General features: G+C 44.3%; 1 protein-coding gene across 2 annotated transcripts; it reads left to right on the top strand.

The window, feature by feature from the left end:
• The first annotated feature begins 911 nt into the window (after positions 1–911).
• Positions 912–19,872, top strand: C1QTNF2 (C1q and tumor necrosis factor related protein 2). 2 transcript variants are annotated; one of them, XM_019506473.1, is made up of 3 exons: positions 912–1,536; positions 15,608–15,859; positions 18,933–19,872. In XM_019506473.1, the coding sequence occupies exons 2-3, from the start codon at positions 15,616–15,618 to the stop codon at positions 19,544–19,546; spliced, it is 858 nt and encodes a 285-aa protein (XP_019362018.1). In that variant the 5' UTR covers positions 912–1,536; positions 15,608–15,615; the 3' UTR covers positions 19,547–19,872. The 2 variants fall into 2 exon arrangements, with proteins under 2 accessions (XP_019362018.1, XP_019362019.1); XM_019506474.1 differs by lacking the exon at positions 912–1,536 and adding an exon at positions 14,748–15,165.
• The last annotated feature ends 429 nt before the right edge of the window (positions 19,873–20,301 follow it).

Genomic DNA, 20,301 nt, shown 5'->3' with positions numbered 1-20,301 from the left:
AAGCATTACCATCCCATATTAAAAGAACATATTCTGAACAGTTCCACAGTAATGTTTACTACAATCTCTAACGGGATCTCTGACTCACTGATTATTATTAGTCCCAACCCCCTGCACGCACTAGAGTCATAAACCAGTTCCCATGCAGCGCAAACATGATTTTTAGGAGCTGCACATGGGACACGAGGATTTTGAACTGATTCTGGTACAGTCCCTGGGCTGGGACCAACAATCAACTGATCGTTATTTCCAGCCCCACACCCCGCACCGTTCTTGAACTAGCTCCAGCATGGTTCAAACATGGAGCTGCAAGCCAGGCAGTGTCTTGAACCAGCCCTGATGTAGTCCTGGGACTTGGGTATACAATCAGCTGACTGGGGACCACAAGTTGCTCGTATTATCTCCATGGATAATACGAGCAACTTGAGTGGTCAGACAATGGTAGAAAATGTACTACTTAATATGATCTAGAGATATTCCTCCCATGAAAAGTCTTAAGTTATGATATGATCTCATTTAACAGGTGTTTTAGTGTCTGAAGACTTGAGCGCCTACATTTTAAGAGCAGTTAACACATCCTACATATAAGGTGTGACAGGGTCCTATTACTATTTCTGTTTCCTTGTCCTCCATCTAGCTATTGTGTTTCCTAGTTGTTGTGAATACATTGCAAATTAAAACAAAAAACAAGGGGGGAAAGAAACTTTTTAAACAATGAAAGAGAAGGTTGCCACAAAAAATCCTAGCCTGCCATCTTCATATTAACTTCAAAATTGGGTGTGTGCATGTGTAGGCAAAATACATGTGAGAGAAGGAACTTTTGCAAAGCTGTTGAGTTGCATCGCCTGCCTTATGATGAGGTCTGTAATTAATGACAGCAGGGGAACATCTTATTTCACTTCCAGCCTTGGGACTCATCTCCTGCCATCCAATTGCCCAAGTCATTTTTGAACCGATAATTGAGCTTCAGTTTTTCTCCCTTGCTAATGTTATGAGGATCAAGTGTAAAGGTTATTTTCTGGCTCCAGCTAAGCTAATCTATCAACCTACGCATTCTGCTTGTCCAGGCAGACTCTGCATTAGGCAAACTGAACTGTTTAGAAATGAACTGAGCAAGTTGAAAACAGTTCAGACTCGCTTGCAAGGGTGAGAGAGAGAGAGAAAGGGGAAAAAAAGAAAAAAAAACTTTCCAAGCATCAAGAACTTTTCAGCCATATGTGTGTAAAAAATTTCTTCCCAAATCACGTGACATGAGGAAAAGGCTCAAAGCCATTACGCAATAATGAAAATATGCCGTTGGCAAAGTTAAGCCAAAACCTGAAGTGCTGCAGGAAGCTGGGAATACAAGGAAAAAGAATCAAACTTAAAAAAAAATTGGAGAACTTTAAATTTCAGGCTATCTCAGAAGGAAGCTGTTTGCAACAATAACTGGGATTCTGGCTACACTGCGAGACAGTGATTTGCAGTGTAACATCTGCTTAAGATTCAGTAGGTTTTCCAGTGCATGTCAAGATCTTACTGAAGAGATTAGCCCTGGTGAGTAGAATTTCCTTTTTTTTCTCCCCCCCCCCCTTAGCCTTAACTTCGAAAAACGTACCAAATAAGGTCTAAATTTTTGTGCACTCAGATTTCTGGGACGTGCAAAGGAATCCTTAATAGCAACAGACTCAAAAGAAATAATCCAGTGGGGAAGTGCTCATCATAGACTTTTGTTTGGAGCAGTCAACTGCTTCAGTTTCAGCTGCAACCTTTTCCTCTGTTTTGCCACTGGTGACTTGTATAACAACATTTTGTACACAAAACTAGTCAAAGATTGCCATAGGTACCAGCTGTTGCCTTAACGGCACACACAATGATGCAATTCCAATTACAAAAAAAACCCTTATTTTTCAGTGTGTAAGGTTGACAGCATTTTGCTTACTGGGCAATGGGCCAGATTCATTCCTGGTGTAACTCTAGAGATCTTCATGGCTATACAGTACTAAAAATTAAATGCATCTATTTTAAAACATCTGCATTGTTACTAAACAATGCACTTTGTTTAAAACCAAATAATTGATTAGCTTTTTGCAGACAAACCTTGCCTTGCCATTTTTATTAGTGTTATACTATAATACAATTAGCAGTGGAAAAGATTATGATCAAAGAAAAATCAGTCGCTTTAAGAACACTGGAACTGTAATTATTCTGTAGGGCTCCAAAGGTGGGAGGTTGTAGTTTTATTTAATCAATGTGTACAGGAAACATCAGAGTGAAATGAAAAATCAAATCTTTTCACTCAGAAAACAGCTACAGGAAGCATCTGAAGGCATGAAGAAGGAAAATATCATCAGTTTAGGGAGTGCAAGAATTGATCCAGGCAGTCAATATTCAAGCAATAGAGAATATTCTTTCTCCCCCCCCCCCACATACACACAAAACCAGACTGTTTTTGTGGACTTCCCTGATGGAAAATTACTATTGAGTCAGGTCATTCATCACTGCCCAACCACCCTTATAGATGGATAAATACTGCTTGCAATTGTAGTCTGATTTTACATTTGCAAAGCAGCTGAGATGTAATAAGGAATGTATACTACACAATAACAGAAAGGAACAGCTGTTCCTCTGTGCCTGGTGCTAAGTGCCATGGCCAAAACCTTTCCTTGCCCAGATCCTGTTTTAATTTCCTTTAATTTATTTTAAATTATACATGGTATCTGATTTCCTAACTGTAAAATTGCTCAGAAAACTCAGTGTGAACAAGATTCTGGGCTGTTATAGTGGGAATCTTCTCTAGTAAGGGTATATGTAGAAGCAAATGAGGACAAATAGATTTTCAGAGTAAATAAAGCAGAATACCTTGGGTGCTTGGGTTGGATACAGGGGTGCAGGGGGCGGGTTATACATGCAAACCATTCTAGAAGAGCATGGGTCTGTTCCCTTTTTAGCAGGTAATACACATGAGGTAGTTTGCAAGTCATCTATTACATTTACTAGAGGAACCTGTCTTTCAGCTCAGATAACTCCTAGGCCAACTAATGGTAATTTATGATTTTAACCCTGAAAATTCAGGGTTCAAATTCTATGGAATGTCCTATGAACAGAAATGTATTGACTTCCTGGGAAAAGAGAGACTGCTGGAGAAAAAGAAGCTCCTCTTCCAGTTACTCTGGAAAGAAACAGCTCCATCTGAGTTTGAAGCTCCTCTTCCAGCTAGCTTCTCCCTCTCCACCCCCTGCTCCAATGTCTTGAGGACTCATGGGCTCACAAGGAATCCTCATGAAGGGAAGGGGGTCACCAAAACTGGACCAGTAGGTGGGAGCCACATTTTTATTTCAATGTTTCATCGTGTATCATCAACAGAAATACTAGAACCAGCCCAGAAAACAGGGGCATTCCCACTTTTAGGGCCAAATGGTCTCCCCTACTTGGAAAGAGGGTTTGTTACATATTTTTACAGCAGAAGCTATGACAAAGTGGGCACGACTACACAAGACGCTAACTGCGCAATAGCATAGCAATGCTATGCTATTGCGCAGTAGTGTGCTGGGCAAAACCTGTACTAATATGCTACTGCTCAGTAGTATTAGGCTACTGTGCAGTAAGCATCACTAAAAAGCCAGTGGCGGTCCTACTGCGCAGTAGTGCAAGTTATTGCATATTGATTTAGAACTTGGTTAACCAAACAAGTACAAAACTTAATGTGCAGTAACTATGGCACATTAATGACCGTATAGACACACTGATTAAGAAGAAAAAATGAAACAATCCTTTAGGACTCGATCTCTGCATAGAACATGATTACAAATATGCAGTGCTCTGCATATCTGCTGTATAACGGTGCTCCAGAACCTAACTGTTACAGGCTGTGTGAAAGAATGTTGTACAAAGGATTCTCCCTGAGGGCATGGGTTTTTCATTATTCCGGAAATTCTCCTGCATCATCCCTGAAAGGTCTGGGAACTGTAATGCCATCAAGGAGAAAACAACCTCCTGTCCAGATTGGCCTCTTCCTAGAAATGCACAGAGGACCTGTACTTCCACTGTAGCCCTTACTGCCTAGTGGACCATCCCTTTCCTTGCTTCTTACCTCAGGATTGACCCAAGTGCTACCAAGTCTATGGAGGGGAAGTCCTGACTCCACTCCTCCACACCCCACCCCAGCCTGCACGTGGATCCTACCCTATGCAAAGAGGGCTTCTGGGTTCAAAAAGGTTGCAGAGATTTTGCCACAGATCCTTCAATGCAAATGCACAAACTGAACTTGGATATGAATCATCTGTAGCCATTACTGGATAAGTAGGCCAAAAAGCATCCTTGCTAATTAAACCTATAAAGCTATCCGCTTGCAAAATAAATTGGTGGATGGATGGTTTATTATTGGAAGTGTTAAAAGAAAAAAACATTTTCCGCCCTAATAAAATCTTGCAAACTACTGCTATGCTGAAGCTGAGAGAGAAGCAGGACCTCTGTACAGAGTTATAAAGCCAAGTTTTAACATCAGCTCTAACACCAACCCATCCTGTAGCTTTGGGCAGTCACGGAAGCAATGCAGAGGTGTCTTCACTAGGGTTGCCAACTTTGCATGCCAATCTGGGCATGCAAGGCTGGTGCCAGGCCTAATCCCAGCATGCAGTGTCCAGCTGAGGCTGCAGGAGCCCAATCTGGGCAAGTGTATTTGGGTGGTGGCAGCATGAGGCCCAACCCTGGTGTGCAGGACCTGATCCAGCCCATGGACTGACCCCATGCCACTCATCTGGCCTGCAGGGAAAAAGACTGAGCACCACCGCTGTAAGATTTTGAGAGCAAGACTTGGTGGGGTGCGTCCCTAAAAGTATTAAATAGTTATACAGAAACTGAGAACAGCCATGTTTGTAACTTGGGCAGATCTGGGGGAAGAGGGGGATGCACTGGTGCACTTGCACCCCCCCCTTGATTCCTGTTCCACCCCAAGTTTAAAACCAACAGTCTGACAGAGGCAGCAGCATTTCTATTCAGGCAGCAGAGAATGTGTCAATTGACATTATGGCTCATTTAAATCCATATGATTCCTTCGAACTTCTTCATTCCACAAGTGTTAGGAACCCTCTCTTCTTTTTAATGGTCTTGACATTAAAGACTATTTAATGGTCTTGACCCTTTCTACTTTTAAATGGTCCTAGGTTTCCTTGTACCTGAAGATCCCCCACCAGATCATCCCCCATAGCCAGCACCAAGTTCACCAAGGTGTTCTCCCTAGTGGGATTGTATACCTCCTGCATTAGGTGGAGGTCCTATATGTAGGTTAAGAACCTACATAAGTGGTTAGTTCTGGCTGACTGATCCTCCCAGCAGATGTCAGGGTAGTTTAGATCACACAACAACCATATCTCTTGACCGTACGGCCTCTGACAGCTGCCCAGAGAATTCCAGGTCTAACTTACCCTCCTGGTGTGACTGTCTACAGTAGAAGCTATAGTAGTAGCCAAGCTGGGGGTTTAAACCTTTCCTCAGGCTTACTCAGGCCTGCCGGGGCCTCACCATGCTCCCCCTCAGCTCAGCTTCCCTGTGGAAGGGAAAGGAGGGCTCCTCTAATGCCCCAGGGCTTCTGATCTGAGCTGCTGCAGACACGTGCCTGTGTTTCTGGAATGAAAAGGGAAGGTCTATCCAGCTGCAAAATGGTTCAGTCTCTGCAGGTTAGACTAACCTGCAAAGATTTAATCAGTTCAGGCTTGGGGTTCTGAATGTCTGTCCCTAGCCCAGCTGAAGGCTTGATCACCAATTTAAAACACAACACACACGCCTCCAAAAAGCAAATTAGAAACAGATTACATATATCCCTCTCTTTCTCTCTCTGAACTATAAGCAATGGTCCCAGGGGTGAAGGTTGGGAAGAAAGTTTAGCGTACAGCAAGTATTCTGCCGAGATTCTGTGCTTCAGTGAAATGTCAGGTTTTGTTGAACTGTTGTCCAACACAAATATCTATTTTGTAAATATGCCCAGCACAGGGACGATGTTTTATGGATATTAACTAATTATTGTAAGCTCATCAGGGCAATGGACTGTATTTGTTCTGTAACAAACAAAAATACTATATTTTCTCACACAGAACTTGCACTCTTCCCCCCAGAACCAGCTGGAGAAAATTGGAGTGAGCATTATATGCAAGGAAAAGAGTTTGGAAATTTGGGGGTGGGGAAGAGCAGTGGCAGTATTAATTGTGCAGCTCTGGGAACCACAGCAATTAATACTGTCACCACTCCCTTCCTTCCCTGCTCCTCACCACAAATTTCCAGATACCTGGGGTAACCCCTCCTTCCCAACCTTGTGCCAGATCAGGGTGATGTACAAGGCTGGTCTGTGGCCACAGTGCAGGGTTGAGCCCTACCCACAGCCTTGGATCCAGCATATGGCTTCAGAACCAGTGAATAGGGTTGGACCTGGAATACAGCTGGAGCTAGCATGTCAGATTGGGCCCCAGCGTGCAGCTCCCAGATCTCGCACACACCCTCCAGCCCCCATCCCAATGCATGGCTGCCAGCCCCCTGTCCTCAATCCCAAACTCTGGCACATAGCTCCCAGCCCCCAGCTTTGAAAACCCCAGACCTCTGCTACTTACCATACTTCATGGTAAGACTCTCTTTCATCTTGGGACCTTGCAAACATAGGGGGGGTGTTATATTTGAGGGTGGGGTATATGTGAAAAATATGGTAATATGATATCTATGGTGAAGTACTTGAGCTTTAAATAAATTTATCTTTCATGGAAAAATGAGGAAGGCTTTCCTTATGCTGCAGAGTAAAAGGGAAGTATCTAAGCTAGATTTAAATAAAGTAGCTCAAGTGCTGAGAGTAGTCCAACTCATAGCTGCATGGCACTCAGATGCATGCAATTCATACTGAGATCCATGCTGCCAGTTTCTGAGCTAGTTCATCTGAAACTAGTGGAGATTAGGATTGCCAACTCTGACTGAAGCTATTCCGGGAGATTTTTTTTCTCCCGACATGCCTAATGTCATTAATAGGGGTGCACTGATAGAGATTTTTTGGGCTGATACTGAGGGCCAATATTAAATGAGTCATATCGGCCAATACTGATCCAATTGCCGATAGGCAACTGGGCAGCTTGGAGAGTAGCGTCCAGCTGGTAAGTCTGTTGTGGGGGTACAGATTGAGGCCTCTGTAGTGAGGGAGGGAGTGGGGCTGGGGCAGGGGCAGGCGCTGCACAGCCAGGGTGGGTGTACGGAACGAAGCTGTGAGTGGCTCATCCAGGGGACATGGTGGGGGGAGGTGGCTCCCACCACTACACACACCCTGGGAGGGCATGGTGGGGTGTGCCTCAGGATCTGTGCACGTGGCGAGGGTAGGCTGCCACTGTGGGCTGGGGATGGGGGTGGTGCTGGACTCTTCCTGGTGGGGTGCTGGCCTGGGCTGCGCTCAGGGTGGGCAGCAGCACTTGTATGGGGGCTACTGGCTAAAATTCGCCATATCCCTCCTCCCAGTGCTGCTGCTGCCCACCCCAAGCACAGCCCTGGCCCAGGCCCCTGCCAGGAATTACTCAGCGCAGCCTTGACTCCTGTCCACAGCAACAGCCTACCCTTGCCCCACATGCAGATCTGGGGGCACACCCCCCACCATGACCTCCTAGGGTGCATGCAACGGTGGGAACCACCACCCCCTCCCCACACCCCATGGACAAGCCGCTCTGTCCTACACCTCACCTTAGCTGTACAGTGCCTGCCCCTGCCCCAGCCCCACTCCACTGGGGCCTCAATCTGTCCGCCCCACCAACACCCCTTCCCTCACAACAGACTTAACAGCTGGACCCAGTTGCTTTCCATGCTGCCGGGCTGCACTCCTGGCTGCCTGCACTGCAGCTGTGCGCCTGCATAGCGCATTTATTGACAACATTATCAGCCACATCAGCCAAAAAAAGCTGATTGCTGATACTGTCAATTTTCCTTATATTGGCGCTGATCGGATATGGAACTGATGTATCGGTGCACCTCTTGTCATTAATTGTATTGTTCAACCCATTCACAATATCAATCTCCCAGATTGCTGTCAATAGTTGCTGCGAAATTGATGCTGATTCCGGTAGACTCCCGGCCAATCCGGGACCCCTGCACTGCCCCCACCTGGTCCTGCCTGTCAAGATCATGCATCATGCCACCCTGAATGCCCAATCTAGCGTGCAGGGACACACTATCCAGCCTAAGTGTCCCCCACAGTTCTGAAATTTAAGTTATGAAAGTTGCACCAGTATTCCCTCACTACCAAATTTTTGGACCCATAGGGAGCCTTGTGGACCAGATGACACAATGCCAGGGGCCAGACCTGGCCCCTGGTCCAGGGGTGAGCACACTGTATTATAGCAATAATTTCCACAGGCTAAAGTGAATATTTATCAATTTTAAAATGTGCATCCTCAGAGTACACTTTTGCTTTATTCTTGACAGAATAAGGGTTTCTGTTTTCTCTAGTTACCTTCTCTTCATCACTCAGTACTTTACGTATCTCTGTAAGTTCCCTCTTGTTCATCCCTTCACCAAAGAAGGGATTCTTTTCAGCTTATCCTCACAAGGAAATTTATCCTTGCCACTAATTATTTATGCTATCTGCTTTTGCCCTTTATTTTTGTTATTCCCTGTTTGAGATACTTAATCATAACTGCACCCAGAATTGCTAGCTAAGGCCACAGCAGATATATTACCGATATAATATCTTCCATCATGTTATCCATCCTATTCCTTAGGCATTTTAAGATTTTTCCATCTGTTTTGACTGTTGCTTATGAGGAAAAGTCTTTACTCAGCTGTCCATGGTGATACCTGTTCTGTAGTTTTAGTCATTAATCTGAAGCCTTTCACCAGCAACAAATTAACTTAAATATGCATAAAGCATAAGAGAACATAGGAATAAGATGATCAAAATGGCTTAGAAGGCAAGATTAGCACTGTTTTTTGTCTCTCACTCCTCTGCGTGTTCTTAATTATACACACTGCAGAACTAGGAGTCTCTCAATTCAACAGATTTCTTCAGAGGGCTTGAATTCAACAATTCTCCAGTGGGTTTGAAATTGGAAGTTACTTGGTACTTGCCTTTCCCAGCACGTAATATTTGTTCCCTCGCCTTCAGGATCTGAGACTGTGAAGGGGGAGGCATGTTAAGATAGATGCTTTTCACAATACTTTCAGTCCAGATAATGGTTAATAATCATCTCATTTTTTAGTGCATGGGCTAAATAGAGAATACTCTGAAATTCAGGCAAAGCCTGGTTAAGTCTTTCTATTAATTTCAGTATGTATCTAGCCCCAGACACTGCTTGTTACTGTTGTCTAGAACTGCATTGTAACAAATAAGTTCACACCACTGCATTTAATTTCCTGGTTTGCATCTGTGCTCAGTTAACTACTCTGGATTTTCATGGCAGCTTTGTACTCAGGCAGTGCTGGAGTACTGTATGATGGCTTGTTAGATTGCTTCTATTAATCTACTGTCACTTTTATTAGTGTAGAAGTAGCAGCGGTTCCCAATCTGTGGTACGGGTACCACCAGTTGTATCCAGACAACCTGTCAGTGGTACACATTCACAGATTTATTATAATTACTTTGTAAGACAAAAAATTGCTGGTGGTACCTGAGGTTGTATTGTTTTAAATTGGTGGTGCACAATCTGTCAGAGTTTGGGAACTGCTGAAGTAAAGTATTTGAGGTTAAAAAAATCAAAGTGGGTGGATCATTCTTTCATTTAATATAGAAGAAGCTCCATAATTAGGGAAGATGTTGCATTCTCATGTATGTCTCTGTCCACTGATTAAGCATTTTAAATGTCTTAACCTGCCAGATAAGGAATATTAAAATGATAAGCCAGGATCCTGGTTTTCTCTGTTAAAAAAATTCCAGAGTTGTCTAATAAAAAATCCCAAATTCACAGATTTAAATTCCCCAAATCTATGTTTTTTCACAATTAAAATGAAACACCACTATATATATACCAGCAACATTATATATGTATATGTTGAACACAGTGTTTTGTTGATATATTTATGTAACCCCTCTGCTGAGCACCTGTCAGCAGCAACAAGGGCCAAGTTCAGTTTTGGGGTACTAAATATATTTCACCTTGGCTCGAGCCCCAACCCAGACTACCTGGGAAACACTAAATGAACCACTAGGGTGTCCACTAAAACCAACAACCCTTCCCTCGTAAGCAGTGTAAGCACAAAATCCAAATTTATTACAAATAAAGAAAAAACAAAAGTAAACACTAACTATAATTTTACAACACTATTATTAACTACAAAACAAGGTCTATAAGCGGCACCCTCTTGGGGAGGCTTCCCCCATACCCAGGCAGTCTGGGACATGGGACTCCCCAAAGGGTAGTTCTGGGGGGTGGCACACCATTACCTGCCCTTCAGCAATGGGCTGGAGAGGGGGACCGTCTCCCGGGAGTCCTATGAGCTGCTCCTTGAGTTCGCTGCTCTGCAGGGAGCTACTCGAGAGTGTAGATTCTTCTGCGCTGAAAGGGGTCCCTTGTTGCTCCCTGCTAAGCTGTAGCACTGATCTCCTCTTCCACGTGATGGTTTTGAGGGGTTAACTGCTGCTTTCATCAGCATATCACACCCCAAAGTTTCTAGTCTTAGTCCCAGATCTGTTGGGGTGGGAAATTGCAAGAGAACTCAAAGACAAGCCAGCCAAACAAAAGAAGAGCCTGAGCAGGAACCAGTGCCAACCGCGCTGCTTGGTCAGGACAAAGGGCTGCAAAAGCAACAACATGTGCCAGGCCCCAAGCCAGGCCCAAACATGCAGCAAACGTACAGTGGGGCTCAGCAACACAGCTAGGCTGAGACACAACCACTGTAAAAAACAAAAGAAGGGGGACTCAGGCCTGTCCTGCACCAGGGCCTGAACATGCAACAAAAGAGCGCCAGGCCTATTTAGCTGCAGCCTGGACATTTAGTCTCAGCTACGCTGTTATGTTGAGACCTAACAGCTATGAAATAACAAAAAAGGGCTAAGCCTATCTTGGCTTGGGCTTGGACTACGTCTAGCACCCAACCACACCGCTTGGTTGGGGCATAAACTACAAAAGGGACAAAACCCTGGACTATCTTGCTGGGCCTGGGCTGGTCAGCGAAAGCAGCCAGACCTATACTGCACTGAGGCCTGGATAAATAACAAGAAGTGCCAGGTCTCACCCTGGCCCAAATCTGCCAGCCAAACATGTGGCTAGGGTTCAGCCACACAACTAGGCTAACATGCAGTAGCTGTGAAACAGCAAAAAGGGCCCAGGCCTATGGCTGCAGCCTGGACATCCAGTCTCAGCTGTACCACAGTGCTGAGACACTACAATTCCCAATACAGGGAGCTAGTACTTGCCAGGATCCCATTCTTGGTCAGCTTGCACTAGAGATAATACACTCCTGGTATCACCCCACTCAAGGCCAAAACTGCCAGCAAGACATGCAGCTGGGGTTCAGCAACACAGCCATGTTGCACAACCCAAAAGCCATGTTGCACAACCCAAAAGAAGTTGCAACAACAATTAAAATATGCCAGGCTCTCAGCTCTGGCCCAGGGCACGCCAGCAAAACTGCCAGGCTCCAGCCTTGACTAGTTTGCTGAAGGGACTGATACACCTCCCCCTGGCATCAATCCCACTCAAAGCCCAGAAAAAAAAACAAAAGGGGGAAGAAGAGGGAGAGAACAGGGGTCTCAAGCCCTCAAACAGACTTTCTCTCCCTGTACCTGACGCTTTCCCTTCACATAGCTTCAGTTTGCTTCTCCAGTGAAGTGGGGGAGACCCCCCCCCCGCATGGGGAGCAGGTTTTCTGACTCCCAGTTCAGCTCTCCACATCTCAACAACCCTAGGAGAAAGAGACCCAGCCCAGGTGGCCTGAACCTTAAATAACTTTTCTGACATCATCACAGGGTCCCAATCAAGAAACACCATCATTTGAACACTGGTAATGCAGACCAATAAATTCAAAGGTGGTCAGTGTTCCTGGATCCGGCCACAGTCACTAAATTGGCTTTCTAGGTTCTTTTAAGGCGGGCGGCCAGGGGGGGCCCAACCTGCAGCTCCTCAGAAGTTAATATACAACTCCTTTAATCTTTGCATAAACACACAGCGACCAGCTTCCAAATGGTGACCATTTGGAAGCTGGTCACTGTGTGCTTGAGCAAAGATTCAAGGAGACTCATATTAACTTCTGAAGATCTGCACATGGCTCCAGAGCTGCAGGTTGGCTGCCCCTGTTTTAAGCAGTCTTAAGATAATGGACTGGACAAAATGAAGGGGGAGGGAAGTGGTCCTCTTCCAGTCCCAAAACCCTCCCACAATATACAACAACCAGAAGCACACACTTTACCACACACAATCCCAGTGTGTGTGGGTGGTACATTTACAATTTTAAAGCAGTTTTGAAAGCCTACCAGTGGCTCAATCATTATAATAAAATACATTCTCAATACCTATATATTTTGGTGTTTGATTTTGGTTTTTTTATCACAGAAAATCAGAGGTCCCCCTGGCCCCTTCACTCACCAGGATATGGGTCCAGCTGTAGCTGTTCCCATCTCCTCCATCCTGCTTTTAGGCATTGAGCAGCTCTGGTAAGCCAATGCCCTGCCCATGCCCATGCCATTGCTCCTCACCCCCAGCCCACCATACCCCATCCTCCCACAGTACCCCATCCCTCCCCCACCAGCTCTGCTGGTGCCCCTCACTCCAGATCTATTGATGCAGGTAAGAGGCTAATGTATTCATATCCTAGACAATGCATTTTCTATTTCTGGGACGGATTTGTCAAGGGTGGACAGGGCCAAGTCATCTGTGTAGGTGTACTTTTTACCTGTCCTGGGTGGAAGGTCAAATATACAGATGTTCATAAGAGTGGGTGCTAGCACTGATCCTTGGGGTATCGCATTATGCAGACACTTGTATCTGTTTCTATCTCCTCCACCGGTGGAGAGGATGAAGGATCTGTGTGAGAACCAATATGTAAGTGTGGTGATTGCTGACCACCTCCTCACATGTACAGCTTACCCATGCAACCAGGATGAGGACCTGGCAAGCATCAATGATAAAGTAGGTGTGTGGCTCCACCATATTAATGATGTGTAGAAGGGGAAATGAAGTATGCAAGAGAAAAAGAAAGAAAATTCCCAAATACTGGAGATGTACTCACATAATTGCATGACTCAAACCAGGCAAAAATGTAGACAACACTGACAGCTACATACCAGTATCTTTGCCATCAGTTGTCTACAAACCACTGGAAAAACTGATCCTAAATAGGATAACTGACATCATTGTTCCACAGTTCCCACCAGAACAGGCAGGGTTCTACAAAAGTAGATGAACCACTGACCAGGTAGTAAGGCTTGCTCAAGACATCGAAGATGCTTTTCAAAGGAGGTAAAAAGCAAGTACTGTGCTGATGGATCTAACAGCTGCTTGTGATACCGTCTGGCTAAAAGGACTAGAGTACATACTACTCAAGATGATCCCAGATAGGAGAATGGTGGCTTCTGGTTTTCTTTTTAAAAATAGGCCAGTAAAGTATTCTGACTATACTAGTATTCTCTTTCAGCTGGTGGTTTGCCATATAAACAGAAAGGATTTATTCTATTTTTAGAGAAAAAAAAGTCAGCCTCTTGGCTCCAGAGACTCTGTAGTGCTCTCTAGTTCTGCTGCGAACACTCGTGATCGTTCTGCAACGTCCTGCTCGATGACCGCAAGATGGGCAGTCAAAAACAATCAGCTTCAGCATAAACAGGTGTTCATATCTAGAGGACTAGTTCAGGAACCTCTTCAGTGTTTAATTATTCAGAAACTGAGATAGAGGTTGGGGTGGGGAGGGGAAGTAATTAACTATTTACTTTATAACATATGAAAAATAATGTTCGTTTTTTAGAATGTAACTGGTGTTAGCTCATCTCGAATCTCTTAAGTGAAAAGGCAGTGCCTTGCCAGCCAGCAGCATTCCCCAAGCATAATGATAAGCACTAAGATATTGGTAGCAGCTTGTGTTATTTCAGGGCCAAGAGTGAAGCTGAAGATATGGGACTTAATTTCGTATCTAACATCCAGTGCATGAACAGAGACGAAGGGCACTCTGATGATTAGGCTGGGATTTGAAAGACCTGACTTCAAGTTTGCTCCACCACTGGCTTCTTGCATGACCTTGCAAAACCTATATACAGACTCAGATCCTCAACAGTGTTTGGGCATCACTGACACCCTTAAAATTATTACTTAGCTGCCACCTATTGTAGATGTTTATAGGGTTAGGTAGGAATTTAGATGTCAACGCTGTAAGTAGCACTTCACTCCGTAAGTAGTATTATTATATAAGTAGTAAGGGAATCAGAATCCAGAACCCTTCCTAACCAAAATATTTTAAGAAATAATAGTAAAAATTGCGATTTATTATACTTCAAATCAGTTGTTTTTATTACACAGTAACTCCTGCTACCAGGGCCATTCAGTAAAACACCATATTAGCTAGTGGGATTCCAAGGACTAACAAAGAGTTAGCTTGAGCTCCATACAGAAGTCAGGGACAACAAAATATAGAAAAACAGGGTTTGGATTTTAATCAGAGATACATGTTTCCAGAGAGATTTGAACTAGAACTCTTAAAACAACATGTGGACATGACAATAAGTGAGACAACTGGGTGTAAGCTTAGGAAGGCAGGGATGAAACTATAAGGGAGGTTAAGGCTAGATGGGAGGATCCTAGGGTGGGGGCAGGAATGAAGAGGCAGAGAATAAAGTACTGAAGAATGTCACTGATCTCCTGCCAGCACTGACAGCTGCAAGATGACAGCTGCAGCTTATATGCAGAGCAAAAGACTTTATAGCCTAATAACATGCATCAGAGTGCACTCTGCTTGCCATAGACTGGAACTGATGGAAACCTAAGGAAAGAGAAGGCTGGACAGACATCTCTGCTTAGCCAGAGGGAGTGAGATCTCAGTCTACTTTTCAGTGAGAGGAGGTTGAATTTTTGGCCACACTAACAAGGACTGCTGAGAGCACAAGAACCTATACTCAGGAGTTACCTCTTTAGAGTCCTGATTGAGGAAGATATTTACGGGAGACCAGTACTACAGATTTAGACTTTAGTAATCTACAGCACCTCTTTGTCCTCATTCCACCACTACACTACATTTCAGTTTGTATTGGAGGTGAAAACAGTGGAATACAAAAGAGGGAGAAGGGAAGGGGGAAACAAGGGTCTGAAGAAACAGATAATGAATGGCACTTTCTGTGGCTTTCCTGCCTACCCTCAGCTCTCCTTCCTTCATGCCTGGGAACCAGATACAAATCCCCAGTTAGGGATGATTTTGCAGCAGATAAGGCACAGCACTGCAAGACAGAAGTCATGGGGGAAGAGAGAGTTAAGCCTCAGGCATTCTTATTATGGGAAGTAAAGGGTAGGAGGACTGTCAATATTGAGGATCCATTTCAATCTGGATCTGTTTCATCACCTGATTCACTTCACTCTTCTCTAACTAGCCTTGATTTCTGTAGCAGCACCTGCCACACTGACTGTCAGATGGCTGGGATCCTTCTGCATGCATGCTGGTCTGCCATATGTCAATAAACCTCTGTGTTTCCTCATAACAGAATGCACCATGATCTCTGTGGTTCTTCTCATCTGGACCATGCCCTGTGTAGCTAATCACATTCTCAGTGGCTTTGTTAAAGGAGAATTTCAGGAAGGTCCCAAACAGCTCCTATGCAGCATGCCAGGGCCACAGGGACCTCCAGGCATCCCTGGAGCACCAGGGTCTCCAGGAACAATTGGGCGAATGGGATTCCCAGGAAAAGATGGAAAGGATGGAAAAGATGGGGAGAAAGGAGAGACAGGAGATGAAGGTAAGAGGAAGTTATTTCTTAGAGCAACATTAAATCTTTCTGTTATCCTCGTGGAGGCCCTCATGTAAAGGTTCAGAGCTCAGAGGACCATCTGAACTTGGAAGTTCCAGTCCATCTTTCTAGCTCAGTCCCACACCCAGCAGCCCCCAACATGTGGCTCAGATCTGATTCAGATGCAGTTCTCAGAGAATAGGTGGTTTAAGGGCCTCTGTCTAAAGCAGCTGAAACTTGTCAAACTAATGGATGGGAGGTTTCTCTTTTTTTTTTTAATCTTATATGCAGGGAGTCTGATTCTGTAGGTTCTTCTCGACTTAAATGGAGGATCAGATCAAACAGTGATCTGAGTGTTTTGACTGTTGATCTAACTGTATTCAACAGCTGGTAAATTTATTGGTCTTGATAAAGGAATCACAGACGGCAGTTCTTACATGCCTGCCCATAAGGTCTGAGGTGAGGTTTTCTACTGTCATCATTCCCCAAAGTGTTTTAGTGGTTTTGGCAGAACGCCTAGTACAGACACAGCCCTGATGTCCATTCTGCCATCTCGAAGGGAAGTGACACAAAAAAGAACGTTAGTGTTTGACTTTCCCAAGCCAGCGAGCTCCTTCTCTGAGCTGCTGAATCTGCATGAGGTCCTTCACATTAGTTTTGGCACGCTGCTTTTTGAAATGCTGTAGTAACTCCCCAAAGCATTGAAAAAACACGGGCCTGGTTCTTATATCAAGACCCCTTCGTGCTATGTGGGTAGTATGAGGTGTCCTTGAATTATGAGCAAGTTGCATCAACTTTGAAGCCGTTTTACACTGCTTGAGTGATGAAAAGGGCTTTAGGTTTTTTCCACGAGAAAATTACCTTTTTTTTTTTAGACCAACCAGGCCTGCACCCACACTCTTACTGCTTGTAGATGAAACCTAACTGCAAACTATAGAAGCTTAGTCCAGAGAGACAGAGGTCATCCTCCTTTGGGATGACCATCCTAGTAGTATGGGGCCATCCAGGTAGTATGGCCATTTTCAAAGGGAAAATGGCCATACTACTAGAGTTTGGCTTTCTTTTACCACTTACTAGAAAAACATACATGGGCAGTAACTGACAAACAGCAAAAGCTCCCTCTCTACCATTTTACCTCTAATTCATTCATATGCACCAGCCCCTAACATGGTTTGGCTTAGATTTCTTCCTGATCAAATTAATCTAAACTGAAATTCATCCACATGCACCATTTCTCACCCCCTTATTTTTTCCAGCTTGACTGTGCAGCTTTAAAAATTCACATCCTCGTACACCTGTCTCATTTAAGCAACTCTTTAGTGCAAATGAGTATCAGACTGATTATTTCTGAAAAGAGTCACAGCTATCTTCCTGGAGTACACTAGCATTATTTAGGTATAACACTGTTGCTAATAATACAGTTCAGCACTAAGTCACTGCATGTATCTCCCTAGTTAGGAAGTAGGGACGCCATACATACCACCGGGATTTCAGTGACTTATCTGAAAGCCACTCCAGTGAGCTATGAAATAAGGATTTACCTCTATTTTATATAAAGTAGCATTGACATCAAACACTCCTATCCGTTGGGATGGAGTACTGATTGGCAGTTGCAGCAGAGATGCGACCACCAGATTGCTTTGAAGACTGAACTTTTCCTAGTCATGGAGCTGATCCCCTCCCACTGTGAATCACGCATGTAAACTAGACAGTGTGAGGGAAAACTACATTATCAATATACATGGACAAACAGAGGAAAGGGTCCCCTTCCAGTGGTAGGAATTTAAACTCATTTTAAAATGGGAACAAGAAAGGCTTTACGGGCAGCATCACCTACCTAATATAGCTTCGTGCTAGCTGCTGCCTCAGTTTCCCCTCTGTTTCAAGGCAATTTATCTTTTCACCCTCAGCACCCCATTTAAGCACTTGCTTGTACTCACGGAAGTAGCTGGCTTATTTCCTCAGCCCAGGAGAGACTCACTACTGTATCCAAAATTTCTTTGTAGGGCACAGATTTATTCTTCAACATAAAACTTAAAATAATAAAAAGAGCCCCTTTATAATGTGGCACAACATCAAAAGGCTAAGCCTGGTTCAGGACCCTCTGTTGACATCCACACCCTACTGGCAACTCTCTCATGAATTAACTGATTAGTTAAGTACATGCTTTCCAATAATCTGGGAGACTTTTCCTAGGTTTGTTCTCCTGGTAAGAGAGAGCCCCATGAGCCCCACGTATAGACATTTGAATACTGAGGCCCATGTATAGACATTTGAATACTGAGGCCCTGGTGAGCAGAGAACGTGCAATGCCTATACTGTGCAGCTGGTCGGGCAGGGAGGGTGCAGGGCTGTGCATGCTCTGCAGGCTCCCTTAGTCTGCCTAGCATATAACAGCAGTGTATAGGACAGCTCAGATTGGCTGACCCCAGCTTGCCCGTAGTCAGCCTGTTTCCCTGCAGCACAATGTGGGGATTGTAAAAGGGACATGTTCTTGCTCCCTGTGGAGCAGCAGAGTCCAGTGCGTGATGCAGTCTTCTGATGGAGGGTTGGAGAATGCTGGAGGACCATCGTCTCTTCTGATAGAAGCCACAGCATGTACAGACATTTGCTCTCCCAGAAGAAACTCTCCTAGGAGTGATTTATCTCTGGTTGTTCCCAGGTTATTCTTCTCCTGGAGCAGCCATTTTTACTCTAGGAGAAAAAACCTGAATATCTGTACACTCATGGTTTCTTCTGGGAAAGCAGCAGCTCTCCCAGGAGAAACTGAATATTTGTATGAGGCTGTGTCTATTAACTGAATATACAATATAGATGAATCACTGGCTCTTGGCCATTGAAGGGGCAGGGCACTTTTTTACAGGAATCTTTCGTTATAAGGTACATTATAACATTTGTGTTAGAAAAACTAACATGATTGATCAGCCACGGCAGCCATCCAGCCCCAGGTAAAATGTCATCAGAGCTGTCTCTATATTGTAGTTATTGCTGTTTTCTTCCCATATGATACTTTATTGCTGTAATGATAACAATCTCCTCCTGTCTTTCACTGAAAACTCACAGGAGGCAATTTGTCTTCTAGGATCACAAGGCCGAACAGGGAACCCAGGCAAACCAGGAGCAAAGGGCAAAGCAGGAGCCATCGGCAAAGCAGGTCTGCGAGGTCCAAAGGGTCTAAAGGGAAATCCTGGGAAAAATGGAGCCCAAGGAAAGAAAGGACCCAAAGGGAAAAAGGGTGATACTGGAATGCCAGGTCCTTGCAGCTGTGGTGCTAATAAGGCCAAATCTGCCTTTTCTGTCGCAGTCACAAAAAGCTACCCAAGAGAGAGGCTACCCATCAAATTTGATAGGATCCTCATGAATGAAGGAGGGAATTATAATGCTTCCAGTGGGAAATTTATATGCAGCATTCCCGGTATTTACTACTTTACTTATGACATCACTTTGGCCAATAAACACCTGGCCATTGGGTTGGTTCACAATGGACAGTACCGAATAAAGACCTTTGATGCCAACACTGGTAATCATGATGTTGCCTCTGGTTCAACCATTCTCTCCCTGAAGCAGGAGGATGAGGTGTGGCTGCAGATCTTCTACTCAGAACAAAACGGGCTCTTTTATGATCCATACTGGACAGACAGCTTATTTACTGGCTTTCTGATATACCCTGACCAGGATTATCTCAATGAAATATAGGAGAAGACTGTAAAAAAAAGTAGAAAATGAGTTTTGAGAGCTGATACCAGTGAAGAATGGCCTCTATGTGTGCATGTGTTAGATCACTGTAGGACTTGGCATTCTCAGAGCTGTTAGACTGTATTAGCTTTTTGGATGTCTGCTCTCCCACATTATCAGACATTGCATCCCATATTATAGAATCCACGGGAAGAATGTTACTTTAGCCGTCTTCTGGTTTTTAAGTTCCTTGGAATTGTCAGCTACATTTTCTACTGCCAGGCAAATATGCTGTAGCTATCAATCACTGCAACTTTAACACCATGGCAGAATCTGGTTGGTTTGTTTTTTTTTAATAAAACCGAATATATACATTGAGAGCCAAAAATCAATCTCCTGCAGCCTGCTCTCAGGAATCTATTAGAGACTTTGTCTATTCCCCTTCCTAAAAGGAATCTTTAGTAATGCAAAGTTCAGGTTAAATAACCACTACAATATCAGGAAATTCCCAGCCAAGATGCTGACAGACAGCTACAATTCTCAGCCTCTTAACAGCACTGTTACGGAGCAAAGCAATGTGACCAAACTAGGAACCAGTACAAAGTAAAGATATCCTCCTGTTTCCTTGGTAGTCAATGGTAAAACTTCCTGTTAAATGCAAACTTCTCTCAAGTCCCAGTTAATGGGTACTGATATACTCAGTACCTAGCAGAATGGGTCCAGGATGCATAAACTTGGGCCTTGGAGAGTGGCCAAACCTGAAGCCCTAAGTCTGG

The sequence above is a fragment of the Gavialis gangeticus genome, unplaced genomic scaffold (assembly GCF_001723915.1).
Source record: "Gavialis gangeticus isolate Ggan-Ray unplaced genomic scaffold, GavGan_comp1, whole genome shotgun sequence".
NCBI lineage: Eukaryota > Metazoa > Chordata > Crocodylia > Gavialidae > Gavialis > Gavialis gangeticus.
The sequence above is the reverse complement of the archived record's forward strand: the minus strand, read 5'-3'. Positions and strand labels throughout refer to the sequence as shown.

Bases quoted from the DNA above. Each gene is read 5' to 3' on its own strand.
- C1QTNF2 (XM_019506473.1), top strand. From the start codon at position 15,616: ATGATCTCTGTGGTTCTTCTCATCTGGACCATGCCCTGTGTAGCTAAT. The intron at 15,860-18,932 runs GTAAGAGGAAGT...TTTGTCTTCTAG, and splicing joins AGGAGAGACAGGAGATGAAG to GATCACAAGGCCGAACAGGG.